Source organism: Lipotes vexillifer, unplaced genomic scaffold, assembly GCF_000442215.2.
Source record: "Lipotes vexillifer unplaced genomic scaffold, Lipotes_vexillifer_v1.1 scaffold1725, whole genome shotgun sequence".
Lineage (NCBI taxonomy): Eukaryota > Metazoa > Chordata > Mammalia > Artiodactyla > Lipotidae > Lipotes > Lipotes vexillifer.
In genome coordinates this window covers 258,601-274,579 of record NW_006771840.1, presented here as the reverse complement: position 1 = coordinate 274,579, position 15,979 = coordinate 258,601, and the positions used below count along the sequence as shown (strand labels likewise).

The following is a 15,979-nucleotide window of genomic DNA, read 5'->3' as shown; positions in this document are numbered from 1 at the left end:
AAAGCAATTATACTCCAATAAAGATGTTAAAAAAAAACTATTATGTGTAAAATAGATAAACAACAAGGTCCTATTGTATAGCACAGGGAACTGTAATCAATATCCTGTAATAAACCATAATGCAAAAGAATATGAAAAAGAATATATATATGTGTGTGAGTGTGTATATATATACACAGACACACACATATATATAAAAGTCAATCACTTTGCTGTACACCAGAAACTAACACAACATTGTAAATCAACTATACTTCAATTTTAAAAAAAGTAAGCTCTTTCAGGGACAGAGACCTTGTCTATCTTATTTATCACTGCGCCTCCAATGCTTAGGGCAGTGCCTGGCATGCTGCAGACATTTAGTAACTTCTATGGACTAAATGAACACAAAAAAATTCTAAAAAGTCTGACTACATTTGAGAAAATTCTTGATTAAGAACTATCTCTTGGGGGCGGTGGAAAGATGGCGGAGGAGTAAGACGCGGAGATCATCTTCCTCCCCACAAATACAACAGAAATACATCTACATGTGGAACAACTCCTACAGAACACCTACTGAATGCTGGCAGAAGACCTCAGACCTCCCAAAAGGCAAGAAACTCCCCACGTATCTGGGTAAGGCAAAAGAAAAAATTAATTGAAAACAGAGACAATAGAATAGGGACGGCACCTGCACCAGTGGGAGGGAGCTGTGAAGGAGGAAAGGTCTCCACACACTAGGAAGCCCCTTCGCGGGCAGAGATTGCGTGAGGCGGAGCGGGGAGCTTCGGAGCCGCGGAGGAGAGCACAGCAACAGGGGCGCGGAGGGCAAAGCGGAGAGCAAAGCGGAGAGATTCCCGCACAGAGGATCGGTGCCGACCGGCACTCACCAGCCCGAGAGGCTTGTGTGCTCACCCACCGAGGCGGGCGGGGCTGCGAGCTGAGGCTCGGTTTCGGTTAGCACAGGTCACTGCCCCCACCCCTCTTCCGGGGAGCCTGTGCAGCCCGCCACTGCCAGGTTCCCGGGATCCAGGGACAATTTCTCAGGGAGAACACACGGCGGGCCTCAGGCTGGGGCAACGTCACGCCGACTTCTGCCGCCGCAGGACCGCTCCGCACTCCGTGCCCCTCCCTGCCCCCGGCCTGAGAGCGCCAGAGCCCCCGAGTCAGCGGCTCCTTTAACGCCGTCCTGTCTGAGCAAAAAGCAGACGCCCTCCAGCGACCTACACGCAGAGGCAGGGCCAAGTCGAAAGCTGAGCCCCTGTGAGCTGTGAGAACAAAGAAGAAAAAGGGAAATCTCTCCCAGCAGCCTCAGAAACAGCGGATTAAAGCTACACAATCAATTTGATGTACCCTGCCTCTGTGGAATACATGAATAGACAGCGAATCATCCCAAATTGAGGAGGCGGACTTCTAGAGCAAGATCTATGATTTTTTCCCCTTTTCCTCTTTTTGTGAATGTGTATGTGTATGCTTCTGTGTGAGATCTTGTCTGTATAGGTTTGCTTCCACCATTTGTCCCAGCGTTCTATCCGACCATTTTTTTTTTTAATTTTTTTCTTAATAATTAATTTTAATTTAAAGAACTCTGTTATACTTTACCTTCTTTCTATCTTTCCTTCCTTCCTTCCCTTTTTGAGACAACGAATCGTCCCAAATTGAGGAGGTGGACTTGGAGAGCAAGTTTTATGATTTTTTCCACTTTACCTCTTTTTGTGAGGGTATATGTGTATGCTTCTATGTAAGATTTTGTCTCTATAACTTTGCTTCCACCATTTGTCCTAAGGTTCTATCCTTCCCTTTTTTTTTTCCTCTAAATAATTATTTTTTTAATTCAATAACTTTATTATACTTTATTTTATTTTACTGTATCTTCTTTCTTTCTGTATTTTTTCCTTCCTTCCCTCATTCCTTCCTTCCTTCCCTCCTCCCTCCCTCCCTCCTTTCTTTCCTTCTTGCCTTCTTCCTTTCTTTTCTTCTTTCTTTCTTTCTTCCTTCCCTCCTTCCTTCCTTCCCTCCTCTCTTTCTTTCTTTCTTTCTTTCTTTCCTATTTCCTCCTACTTATACTAATTCTCTCTACTTTCTCTCCCTTTTATTCTGAGCCGAGTGGATGAAAGGCTCTTGCTGCTCCAGCCAGGAGTCAGGACTCTGCCTCTGAGGTGGGAGAGCCAACTTCAGAACACTCGTCAAGAAGAGACCTCCCAGCCCCACATAATATCAAACGGCGAAAATCTCCCAGAGATCTCCATCTCAACACCAGCACCCAGCTTCGCTCAACGACCAGCAAGCTACAGTGCTGGACAACCTATGCCAACCATATAGCAAAACAGGAACACAACCCCACCCACTAGCAGAGAGGCTGCCTAAAATCATAATAAGTCCACAGACACCCCAAAACACACCACCAGACGTGGACCTGCCCACTAGAGAGACAAGATCTAGCCTCATACACCACAACACAGCCACTAGTCCCCTCCACCAGGAAGCCTACACAACGCACTGAACCAACCTTAGCCACTGGAGACAGACATCAAAAACAACGGGAGCTACGAACTTGCAGCCTGCAAAAAGGTGAACCCAATCACAGTAAGATAAGCAAAATGAGAAGACAGAAAAACACACAGCAGATGAAGGAGCAGGATAAAAACCCACCAGACCTAACAAATGAAGAGGAAATAGGCAGTCTACCTGAAAAAGAGTTCAGAATAATGATAGTAAAGATGATCCAAAATCTTGGAAATAGAATGGACAAAATGCAAGAAGCAGTTAACAAGGACCTAGAAGAAATAAAGATGAAACAGACAATGATGAACAACACAATAAATGAAATGAAAAATACTCTAGATGGGATCAATAGCAGAATAAATGAGGCAGAAGAACGGATAAGTGACCTGGAAGATAAAATAGTGGAAATAACTACTGCAGAGCAGAATAAAGAAAAAAGAATGAAAAGAACTGAGGACAGTCTCAGAGACCTCTGGGACAACATTAAACGCACCAACATTCGAATTATAGGGGTTCCAGAAGAAGAAGAGAAAAAGAAAGGGACTGAGAAAATATTTGAAGAGATTATAGTTGAAAACTTCCCTAATATGGGAAAGGAAATCGTTAATCAAGTCCAGGAAGCACAGAGAGTCCCATACAGGATAAATTCAAGGAGAAATACGCCAAGACACATATTAATCAAACTGTCAAAAACTAAATACAAAGAAAGCATATTAAAAGCAGCAAGGGAAAAACAACAAATAACACACAAGGGAATCCCCATAAGGTTAACAGCTGATCTCTCAGCAGAAACTCTACAAGCCAGAAGGGAGTGGCAGGACATACTGAAAGTGATGAAGGAGAAAAACCTGCAACCAAGATTACTCTACCCAGCAAGGATCTCATTCAGATTTGATGGAGAAATTAAAACCTTTACAGACAAGCAAAAGCTGAGAGAGTTCAGCACCACCAAACCAGCTTTACAACAAATGCTAAAGGAACTTCTCTAGACAAAAACACAAGAGAAGGAAAAGTCCTATAATAACGAACCCAAAACAATTTAGAAAATGGGAATAGGAACATACATATCGATAATTACCTTAAATGTAAATGGACTAAATGCTCCCACCAAAAGACACAGATTGGCTGAATGGATACAAAAACAAGACCCATATATATGCTGTCTACAAGAGACCCACTTCAGACCTAGAGACACATACAGACTGAAAGTAAGGGGATGGAAAAAGATATTCCATGCAAATGGAAACCAAAAGAAAGCTGGAGTAGCAATTCTCATATCAGACAAAATAGACTTTAAAATAAGGACTATCAGAAGAGACAAAGAAGGACACTACATAATGATTAAGGGATCGATCCAAGAAGAAGATATAACAATTGTAAATATTTATGCACCCAACATAGGAGCACCTCAATACATAAGGCAAAAACTAGCAGCCATAAAAGGGGAAATCGACAGTAACACATTCATAGTAGGGGACTTCAACACCCCACTTTCACCAATGGACAGATCATCCAAAATGAAAATAAATAAGGAAACACAAGCTTTAAATGATACATTAAACAGGATGGACTTAATTGATATTTATAGGACACTCCATCCAAAAACAACAGAATACACATTTTTCTCAAGTGCTCATGGAACATTCTCCAGGATAGATCATATCTTGGGTCACAAATCAAGCCTTGGTAAATTTAAGAAAATTGAAATTATATCAAGTATCTTTTCCGACCACAACGCCATGAGATTAGATATCAATTATAGGAAAAGAGCAGTAAAAAATACAAACACATGGAGGCTAAACAATACACTACTTAGTAACGAAGTGATCACTGAAGAAATCAAAGAGGAAATTAAAAAATACCTAGAAACAAATGACAATGGAGATACAACGACCCAAAACCTATGGGATGCAGCAAAAGCAGTTCTAAGAGGGAAGTTTATAGCAATACAAGCCCACCTTAAGAAGCAGGAAACATCTCGAATAAACAACCTAACCTTGCACCTCAAGCAATTAGAGAAAGAAGAACAAAAAAACCCCAGAGTTAGCAGAAGGAAAGAAATCATAAAAATCAGATCAGAAATAAATGAAAAAGAAATGAAGGAAACAATAGCAAAGATCAATAAAACTAAAAGCTGGTTCTTTGAGAAGATTAACAAAATTGATAAACCATTAGCCAGACTCATCAAGAAAATAAGGGAGAAGACTCAAATCAATAGAATCAGAAATGAAAAAGGAGAAGTAACAACTGACACTGCAGAAATACAAAAAATCATGAGGGATTACTACAAGCAACTCTATGCCAATAAAATGGACAATCTGGAAGAAATGGACAAATTCTTAGAAATGCACAAACTGCCAAGACTGAATCAGGAAGAAATAGAAAATATGAACAGACCAATCACAAACACTGAAATTGAAACTGTGATTAAAAATCTTCCAACAAACAAAAGCCCAGGACCAGATGGCTTCACAGGCGAATTCTATCAAACATTTAGAGAAGAGCTAACACCTATTCTTCTCAAACTCTTCCAAAATATAGCAGAGGGAGGAACACTCCCAAACTCATTCTACGAGGCCACCATCACCTTGATACCAAAACCAGACAAGGATGTCACAAAGAAAGAAAACTACAGGCCAATATCACTGATGAACATAGATGCAAAAATCCTCAACAAAATACTAGCAAACAGAATCCAACAGCACATTAAAAGGATCATACACCATGATCAAGTGGGGTTTATTCCAGGAATGCAAGGATTCTTCAATATACGCAAATCTATCAATGTGATTAACCATATTAACAAATTGAAGGAGAAAAACCATATGATCATCTCAATAGATGCAGAGAAAGCTTTTGACAAAATTCAACACCCATTTATGATAAAAACCCTGCAGAAAGTAGGTGTAGAGGGAACTTTCCTCAATATAATAAAGGCCGTATATGACAAGCCCACAGCCAACATCATCCTCAATGGCGAAAAACTGAAAGCATTTCCACTAAGGTCAGGAACAAGACAAGGTTGCCCACTCTCACCACTCTTATTCAACATAGTTTTGGAAGTTTTAGCCACAGCAATCAGAGAAGAAAAGGAAATAAAAGGAATCCAAATCGGAAAAGAAGAAGTAAAGCTGTCACTGTTTGCAGATGACATGATACTATACATAGAGAATCCTAAAGATGCTACCAGAAAACTACTAGAGCTAATCAATGAATTTGGTAAAGTAGCAGGATACAAAATTAATGCACAGAAATCTCTGGCATTCCTATATACTAATGATGAAAAATCTGAAAGTGAAATCAAGAAAACACTCCCATTTACCATTGCAACAAAAAGAATAAAATATCTAGGAATAAACCTACCTAAGGAGACAAAAGACCTGTATGCAGAAAATTATAAGACACTGATGAAAGAAATTAAAGATGATACAAACAGATGGAGAGATATACCATGTTCTTGGATTGGAAGAATCAACATTGTGAAAATGACTCTACTTCCCAAAGCAATCTATAGATTCAATGCAATCCCTATCAAACTACCACTGGCATTTTTCACAGAACTAGAACAAAAAATTTCACAATTTGTATGGAAACACAAAAGACCCCGAATAGCCAAAGCAATCTTGAGAACAAAAAATGGAGCTGGAGGAATCAGGCTGCCTGACTTCAGACTATACTACAAAGCTACAGTAATCAAGACAGTATGGTACTGGCACAAAAACAGAAAGATAGATCAATGGAATAGGATAGAAAGCCCAGAGATAAACCCATGCACATATGGTCACCTTATCTTTGATAAAGGTGGCAGGAATATACAGTGGAGAAAGGACAGCCTCTTCAATAAGTGGTGCTGGGAAAATTGGATAGGTACATGTAAAAGTATGAGATTAGATCACTCCCTAACACCATACACAAAAATAAGCTCAAAATGGATTAAAGACCTAAATGTAAGGCCAGAAACTATCAAACTCTTAGAGGAAAACATAGGCAGAACACTCTATGACATAAATCACAGCAAGATCCTTCTTGACCCATCTCCTAGAGTAATGGAGATAAAAACAAAAATAAACAAATGGGACCTAATGAAACTTCAAAGCTTTTGCACAGCAAAGGAAACCATAAACAAGACCAAAAGACAGCCCTCAGAATGGGAGAAAATATTTGCAAATGAATCAACTGACAAAGGATTAATCTCTAAAATTTACAGGCAGCTCATGCAGCTCAATAACAAAAAAATAAACAACCCAATCCAAAAATGGGCAGAAGACCTAAATAGACATTTCTCCAAAGAAGATATACAGACTGCCAACAAACACATGAAAGAATGCTCAACATCATTAATCATTAGAGAAATGCAAATCAAAACTACAATGAGATATCATCTCACACCAGTCAGAATGGCCATCATCAAAAAATCTAGAAACAATAAATGCTGGAGAGGGTGTGGAGAAAAGGGAACACTCTTGCACTGCTGGTGGGAATGTGAATTGGTTCAGCCACTATGGAGAACAGTATGGAGGGTCCTTAAAAAACTACAAATAGAACTACCATATGACCCAGCAATCCCACTACTAGGTATATACCCTGAGGAAACCAGAATTCAGAAAGAGTCATGTACCAAAATGTTCATTGCAGCTCTATTTACAATAGCCCGGAGATGGAAACAACCTAAGTGCCCATTGTCGGATGAATGGATAAAGAAGATGTGGCACATATATACAATGGAATATTACTCAGCCATAAAAAGAAACGAAATTGAGCTATTTGTAATGAGGTGGATAGATCTAGAGTCTGTCATACGGAGTGAAGTAAGTCAGAAAGAGAAGGACAAATACCGTATGCTAACACATATATATGGAATTTAAGAAAAAAAAATGTTATGAAGAACCTAGGGGTAAAACAGGAATAAAGACAGAGACCTACTGGAGAACAGACTTGAGGATATGGGGAGGGGGAAGGGTAAGCTGTGACAAAGCGAGCGAGAGGCATGTACATATATACACTACCAAACGTAAGGTAGATAGCTAGTGGGAAGCAGCCGCATAGCACAGGGAGATCAGCTTGGTGCTTTGTGACCGCCTGGAGGGGTGGGAAAAGGAGGGTGGGAGGGAGGGAGATGAAAGAGGGGAGAGATATGGGAACATATATATATGTATAACTGACTCACTCTGTTATAAAGCAGAAACTAACACACCATTGTAAAGCAATTATACCCCAATAAAGATGTTAAAAAAAAAAAAAAAAGAACTATCTCTTATTTTAACAGTATGCAGTACTAAAAAAAAATAAAGTTTATGAAGATTGAGCAAAAAATAATTGTCAATTACAAATAAAAGAAATATAAACAATTCTTTAAAACTGGCCTTAGTAATCTCTTCACATTTGAAACTAAATTACACTTATTTATTTATTAAGACTTCCCGGACAAACAAAAGCATCTGAAACAGAATTTAACATATCTTTAACTGAAGTCAGAAATTACAAAAATCGGGGGGGGAAAAAAATATATATATATGCTGCAAAATAGAATACAATCCACAGTCAACTTACCATGAAGGTCTGCAGGCTGACCCAGTAAATAACTTCCAGAATTCTCTGTCAACCTCAACTAAACTGCCTTGAATTATGGCTCCAAGTAAGCCAAAGTTTTCAGCTTGTATTTGTTCAGAACTTATACCACGAAAAGTAATAGACCAAATTTTAATCCAGAGTTTCAATAAATCTGACTTTTGAGAGCTTTCTAGGTTTGATTTCTTGCCTTGACACAATGCAACTTCCATAAGGCATCGTAACACATATGGTGTGCGTTCCCCATGTTGTTGTTGAGGTAGAAGCTGGTGTAGTATCATTAGTAATGGTGACAACTCACAGTTAGGTAAACTTGAAGGATATTTTGATATTAATTGAGTTGCAATCTGTAACCTAAAAAAGTATAAATAATTTGAAAATTATTCAAATCCATTAAGAGGCTAAAAGAAAATATATAGACATAGTACTCTTATAATATCCTAATTAGTATATTATCATCATCATTTTCCAGACTACTCTCATAATAAACTGGCTCTTAATATTTATTAGGCCCTACTTCCTAAAGTGGCAAGAAGATTGAAAACATTTAGGCTAGCTGGGTAAGCTATCATAGTTTGCTTACACAGTAACTTTAAATAACTAAATTACCAACATTCTACTTACTTATCGCACACATCCCTACTCTTCGGCCACCAATAATATTCCTCTAGAACAGTAAAACAAACAAAAAACCCCCAAAACTGTTTTCCCTTGACGTTAATTCAGTTAATTCAATAAGTATTTGCTGCAAGTTCTCTAAAATGAGTGCTACTCAAGAATAGGAACTATATCTTGTTCACCCTCTATCCCTTATGCTTGGCACATAGTAGGTGTTCAATAAATAACTTCACTAAGTGGACAAATTAAAGAATATGAAATTGGCAACATCAACTATAGAACATTTAGCAATAGGTATCTAAATCAATACGATTTCCTCCCACAACTCAATTATATTTAAACATTACATCAACAGGGGAAAAATCAAAGAGCACTGTTAACAAAAGTATGACTGTAATCTACAAATTTCTAACTGTCCTTATGCAAGCTGCTTAACCTTTCTCAGTTGCAGTTGTCTTTTTGGTAAAGCAAAAAGGCTGAGCTGCATGAATTCTACAGATTCCTAACAGACCTAATATTTTGTGATTCCAAAGAATTCCACAATTTATTTAATTAATTAAATAACTGCAAATGCTATATGAGACTAAAGAACAGAGCAAATGGAACTTCCCGGGTGGCGTAGTGGTTAAGAATCTGCCTGCCAACGCAGGTGACACAGGCTCGAGCCCTGGTCTGGGAAGATTCCCACATGCCGTGGAGCAACTAAGCCCATGTGCCACAACTACTGAGCCTGCGCTCTATAGCCCATGAGCGACAATTACTGAGCCCACGTGCCGCAACTACTGAAGCCCGTGCACCAAAGCCCATGCTCTGCAACAAGAGAAGCCACCGCATTGAGAAGCCCACGCACCACAAAGAAGGGTAGCCCCCGCTCGCTGCAACTAGAGAAAACCCTGTGCGTAGCAACGAAGACCCAACACAACCAAAAACAAATAAATAAATTTAAAAAAAAGAACAGAGCAAATAGTAAAAAATAACCTTTATCATGGCATAAGGTCCAAATTATTCTGTGATTTCTGAATACTATCTTTAATTTCTTCCTAATCTAATTCTATTAGAAGGTGCCAAGCATGGTAAAATTTCTTTGTGCTGAGGTATACAACTCAGTGAACTCCATGAGGCACACAGTACTGATCGCCTACCAAGCAGCCATTCTCCTTCTTCCTTGCTATGGCAATATGCTTAGGAAAGGTGCACTATTCCTGGCTTCCAGCAGATAAGCCATAGTGGTTGATCTCACATGTCCTAGTAATCACCTTCCCCTTTGTCAGTCATTGCTTTGGGAGTGACCTAGTTCTGGCCAGGCCAATGAGGTAAAGGAATCTACTGGGGGTCTTGTGAGAAAAATTAATGAGACTAAAATGATATTGAAAGAGAAAAAACAATATTTTACCAAGGTACAATGTTAAAATCATTCTGTGACTTCTGAAGATGATCTTTTATTACTTCCCAGCCTAATTCTATTTTCCTCTTTTTGCAAGGTGCATTGTAATCACCTAATTCTCTTTGTGTGGTTGTGTAAGACTGAGAAATCTCCAAAGATCTAGTATCTTCATTAAAAACCTGTAAAACAACAAAAGGAAAACCTATTTTTTTAATACTGCTATTGTTTCTAATAGTTCATTAGGAAAAAATGTTCCTTCTTAGATGAAGATACAGGTTAGTCATAAAGCAAGAGTAATAAACTACAGAAATATATGAATATGAAAATATGGTAACAAATATTTTGCAGACAATAATGGCTCTCTAGAAAGCAGATATTACCAAGTAAGTTATTAGTTTTAGTTCCTGAGAAACTTTACTAAAAGCACCAAAACATCTAAAAGTAAAGCAAAAACCTCTATTTTCAAAGATATTAAATCATAAACTTAGTGTTAAGAAAATATTTAACATGTGAAATGGATGGTAACCAAATCTCTGGGGAAAAGTTTTACTTAAGAAACATTGTCTCTATTTCATTTACTTCTCCTCTGATCTTTATGATTTCTTTCCTTCTACTAACTTTAGGTTTCATTTGTTCTTTCTCTACCTCCTTTAGATGTAAGGTTAGGTTGTTTATTTGAGATTTTTCTTGTTTTCTGAGGTCAAACTTCCCTCTTAGAACTGCTTTTGATGTGTCCCATAGGTTTTAGACAAATGAAATAGAGAATGAAAAAATAATAGAAAAGATCAATGAAACTAAAAGCTGGTTCTTCAAAAAGATAAACAAAATTGATAAGCCTTTAGGCAGACTCATCAAGAAAAAAAAGGGAGAGGGCCCAAATCAATATAATCAGAAACGAAAAAGAAGTTAAAACTGACACCACAGAAATACAAAGGATCATAAGAGACTACTACAAACAGCTATATGCCAATAAAGTGGACAACCTAGAAGAAACAGACAAATTCTTAGAAAGGTACAATCTCCCAAGACTGAACCAGGAAGAAATAGAAAATGTGAACAGACCAATAACCAGTAATGAAACTGAATCAGTAATTTTAAAACTCCCAACAAACAAAAGTTCAGCAACAGATGGCTTCACAGGTAAATTTTACAAACATTTAGAGACTTAACACTTATCCTGAAACTATTCCACAAAACTGCAGAGGAAGGAACAATTCTGAACTATGAGGCCAGCATCACCCTGATATCAAAACCAGACAAAGATATCACAACAAAAGAAAATTATAGGCCAATATCACTGATGAACATAGATGAAAACATCCTCAACAAAATACTAGCAAAACGAATCCAACAATACAGTAAAAGGATCATACCCGGGACTTCCCTGGTGGCGCAGTGGTTAAGAATCCGCCTGCCAATGCAGGGGACACGGGTTCAAGCCCTGGTCCGAGAAGATCCCACATGCTGTGGAGCAACTAAGCCCATGTGCCACAACTACCGAGCCTGTGCATTAGAGCTTGTGAGAGAAAACTACTGAATCCCATGCGCCTAGAACCTGTGCTCCACAACAAGAGAAGTGACCACAATGAGAAGCCCACGCACCGCAACGAAGAGTAGCCCCCGTTCTCCGTAACTAGAGAAAGCCTGCACGCAGCAACAAAGACCCAACACAGCCAAAAACAAATAAATAAATAAAAGTAAATAAATTTATATTAAAAAAGTAGGATCATGTGGGATTTATCCCAGGGATGCAAGGATTTCTCAATATTTGCAAATCAATCAATATGTTACAGCACATTAACAAACTAAAAATAAAAACCAAATGATCATCTCAATAGATACAAAAAAGTTTTTGATAAAATTCAACATCCATTTATAATAAAAACTTTCCAGAAAGCAAGCATAGAGGGAATATACCTCAGCATAATAAAGTCCATATATAACAAGCCCACAGCTAACATCATACTTAATGGTGAAAAGCTGAACGTATTTCCTCTAAGATCAGGAACAAGACAAGGATGTCCACTCTTGTCACTTTTCTTCAACATAGTTTTGGAAGTCCTAGCCACAGCAATCAAAGAAAAAGAAATAAAAGGAATCCAAATTGGAAAAGAAGAAATAAAACTGTCATTGTTTGCAGATGACATGATACTATACATAGAAAACCCTAAAGATGCTACCAGAAAACTACTAGAGCTCATCAATGAACTAAGTAAAGTCGCAGGATACAAAATTAATATACAGAAATCTGTTGCAATTCTACACACTAATGAACTACCAGAAAGAGAAATGAAGGAAACAATCCCGCTTACCTTGCATTAAAAAGAATAAAATACCTAGAATAAACCTTTTGCCTACAGGAGACAAAAGACCTGTCTTTTGGAAAACCGTAAGACTGTGATGAAAGAAACTGAAGACAACACAAAGAGATGGAAAGATATAACTGTGTTCTTGGATTGGAAGAATCAACATTGTTAAAATGACCATATCACCCAAGGCAATCTACAGATTCAATGCAATCCCTATCAAAATACCAATGGCATTTTTCACAGAACAAGAACAAATAACTTTAAAATTTGTATGGAAACACAAAAGACCCCAAATAGCCAAAACAGTCTTGAGAAAGAACAGAGCTGGAAGAATCACACTCCCTGACTTCAGACTATAAAGACTACAAAGCTACAGTAATCAAAACAGTGTGGTACTGGCACAAAAACAGACACATAGATCAATGGAACAGGATAGAGAGCCCAGAAATAAACCCATGCACTTATGGTCAATTAATCTATGACAAAGGAGACAAGAATATACAATGGAGAAAAGACAGTCTCTTCAATAAGTGGTGCTGGGGGCTTCCCTGGTGGCGCAGTGGTTGAGAGTCCGCCTGCCGATGCAGGGGACACGGGTTCGTGCCCCAGTACGGGAAGATCCCACATGCCGCGGAGCGGCTGGGCCCGTGAGCCATGGCCGCTGAGCCTGCGCGTCCGGAGCCTGTGCTCCACAACGGGAGAGGCCACAACAGTGAGAGGCCCGCGTACCGCAAAAAAAAAAAAAAAAAAAAAATTGGTGCTGGGAAAACTGGACAGCTACATGTAAAAGAATGAAATTAGAATGTCCTCTTATACCATATACAAAAATAAAATGAATTAAAGACATAAATGTAAGACTGAATACTGTAAAACTCCTAGATGAAAACACAGGCAGGACACCCTCTGACGTAAGTCATAGCAATACTTTTTTCCTAAATACTTTCCTAAAGAAAAGGACATAAAAGCAAAAATAAGCAAATGGGACCCAATTAAACTCACAAGCTTTTGCACAGCAAAAGAAACTATCCAGTGAATGAAAAGACAACCTACTGAATGGGAGAAAATGTTTACAAATAATATGACTGATGGTTAATGGTTAATATTCACACATATAAACAGCTCATAGAGCTCAACATCAAAAAAACAAACAACATTATTAAAAAATGGGCAGAAGACCTGAACGTACATTTTTTTCCAAAGAGGAAACGAAGATGACCAACAGGCACATGAAAGAATGCTCAACATGCTAATCATCAGGAAAATGCAAATCAAAACCATAATCACTTCACACCTGTCAGAATGGTTATCATGATTATCATCAAAAAGAACACAAATAAAAAACAGCGGCAGGGCTTCCCTGGTGGCGCAGTGGTTGAGAGTCTGCCTGCCGATGCAGGGGACACAGGTTCGTGCCCCGGTTCGGGAAGATCCCACATGCCACGGCATGGCTGGGCCCGTGAGCCGCGGCCGCTGGGCCTGCGCGTCTGGAGCCTGTGCTCCGCGGCAGGAGAGGCCACAACAGTGAGAGGCCCGCAAACCGCAAAACAACAACAACAACAACAACAACAAAAAAAACAGTGGCAAGGATGTGGAGAAAAGGGATCCCTCATACACTGTTGCGGGGACTGTAAATTGGTGCAGCTAATGTGGAAAACACTATGGAGGTTTCTCAAAAATTAAAATTACCATATGACCCAGTAAAATTCTCCTGGGTATATATTCAAAAAAAACAAAAACACTAATTCAAAAAGGTACATGCACCCAATGTTCACAGCAGCATCAACTGCCAAGATATGGAAGCAACTTCAGTGTCCATCAAGAGATGAATGGATAAAGACTGGTGAGTGTATATACATATGTGTGTGTGTGTGTATATATATATATATATATATATATACACACACACACACACATACACACACACACACACACAAAAGACTACTACTCAGCCATGAAAAAAGAAAGAAGTTCTGCCATTTGCAGCAACACGGATAGACTTGGAGGGCATCATGCTAAATGAAATAAGTCGGACAGAGAAAGACAAATACTGTATGATATCACTTACATGTGGGATCTAATAAACACAACAAATTAGTGAATATAACAAAAAAGATGCAGACTCACAGATACAGAGAACAAACCAGTGGTTACCAGTGGGGGATGGGGGGTAACAAACTACTGAGTGGGAGTTTATTATAAGGATGTATTGTACAACACAGGGAATATAGACAATATTTTGCAATAACTGTAAATGGAGTATAACCTTTAAAAATTGCATAAATTTTAAAATTTCTTCTATGGAGGAAAAAAAAAGAAACATTAAGCCATCAACTGATAAATGGGTAAAAAAATGTAATATATCCCTACAACTGAATATTACTCAGCGATAAAAAAGAATGAAATACTTATCCATGGTACGACATGGAAGAACCTTGAAAACATTATGCTTAGTGAAAGAAGCCAGACACAAAAGACCACACATCGTATGATTCAATTTATATGAAATGTCCAAAACAGGCAAATCCACAGAGGCAGAAAGTAGATTAGTGGCTGGCTGCTAGGAACTGGAAACAGGGAATTGAGGCTGACTGCTAATAGGTACAAAGTTTGTTTTGGCAGTGATGGAAATGCTCTGGAATTAGTGGTGATGGTTGCACAACAGAGTGAAAATGCTAAAACCCACTAAATTACACCCTTTAAAATAATGAATTTTATGTCATGTGATTTTTAAATCAGGAAAAAAACAAAGAAAGAAAACACATAGGGTTAGGATAATCTTATTGCTTGTAGACAGTTTTCTTAAGAATGGAAAAGTTCATCATCAGTTTTCCCTAAGTTTATATTTGCAAGATAGTTACCTCTTAAGTTAGAAGGGCAATGTTAAATATTTATGGTGTTTAGAAAGGAATAGTTACATGTACCGAGTAATTTTACAGGCTTTTTACAGGCCCAATAAAAGGAGAATGAGAAATTTCCAAATGTGACAAGATCTACTATACCTGGTGACAAATATCTGCCATCAATTCAATCAAGTTTTCCTTGACAGCAATATTACGAGATCCTGAAGAATATTTCCCTCTGCTTCCTATATGACTTATTTCACTAACTAGCAGATCATATACATTGTATAAGATACTCTTCCACTTTGTTGATTCATAGGCACCTGTAATTTTAAAAAATAATTAAATTAAAATATAATTTATACATACAATCCATTTGCACTGCCAACTCCCACAAAACTATTCAGCTGTTAAGGTGGAAACAACATTAGAAGACATCTGGTCCAGCCTATTTAGTACTAATGGCTCTTCTGACAATATCCTTGACAAGTTCTACTTCATAATGATGTCCATTTCACACATTTCACACTCAGTTAACTGTATTTCTTATAAAATTCTTCCATATTCTGATCTAACTATCTCTAACCAATTCAATCAAAATCTCAATCAAACTTTCTTTAATTTCTTCTCTCCCCCAAAGCAAATTAATACTTTCCCTCTTTTACATAAGGACCAACTTCTCTGTATGTCTTTAAGAGAAAAACATTACCAGTTCCTTCAAGAAGTGTACAAATAACATGTTATCCAGACTTATCATCGTCCCAGTCATCTTTCCC

The 15,979-nt window shown here is 38.2% G+C and overlaps 1 protein-coding gene across 2 annotated transcripts in view; it reads right to left on the bottom strand.

The window, feature by feature from the left end:
• The window catches only part of ATM (ATM serine/threonine kinase), a 142,871-nt gene that overhangs the window by 103,934 nt on the left and 22,958 nt on the right, over window positions 1–15,979 (bottom strand). For both annotated transcript variants that reach the window (XM_007447216.1, XM_007447215.1), the window contains exons 9-11: window positions 15,363–15,526; window positions 10,064–10,233; window positions 8,035–8,406 (exon numbers count right to left, since the gene is read on the bottom strand). In XM_007447216.1, the coding sequence (XP_007447278.1) occupies window positions 8,035–8,406; window positions 10,064–10,233; window positions 15,363–15,526 (706 nt within the window). The remainder of the gene's footprint in view (window positions 1–8,034; window positions 8,407–10,063; window positions 10,234–15,362; window positions 15,527–15,979) is intronic.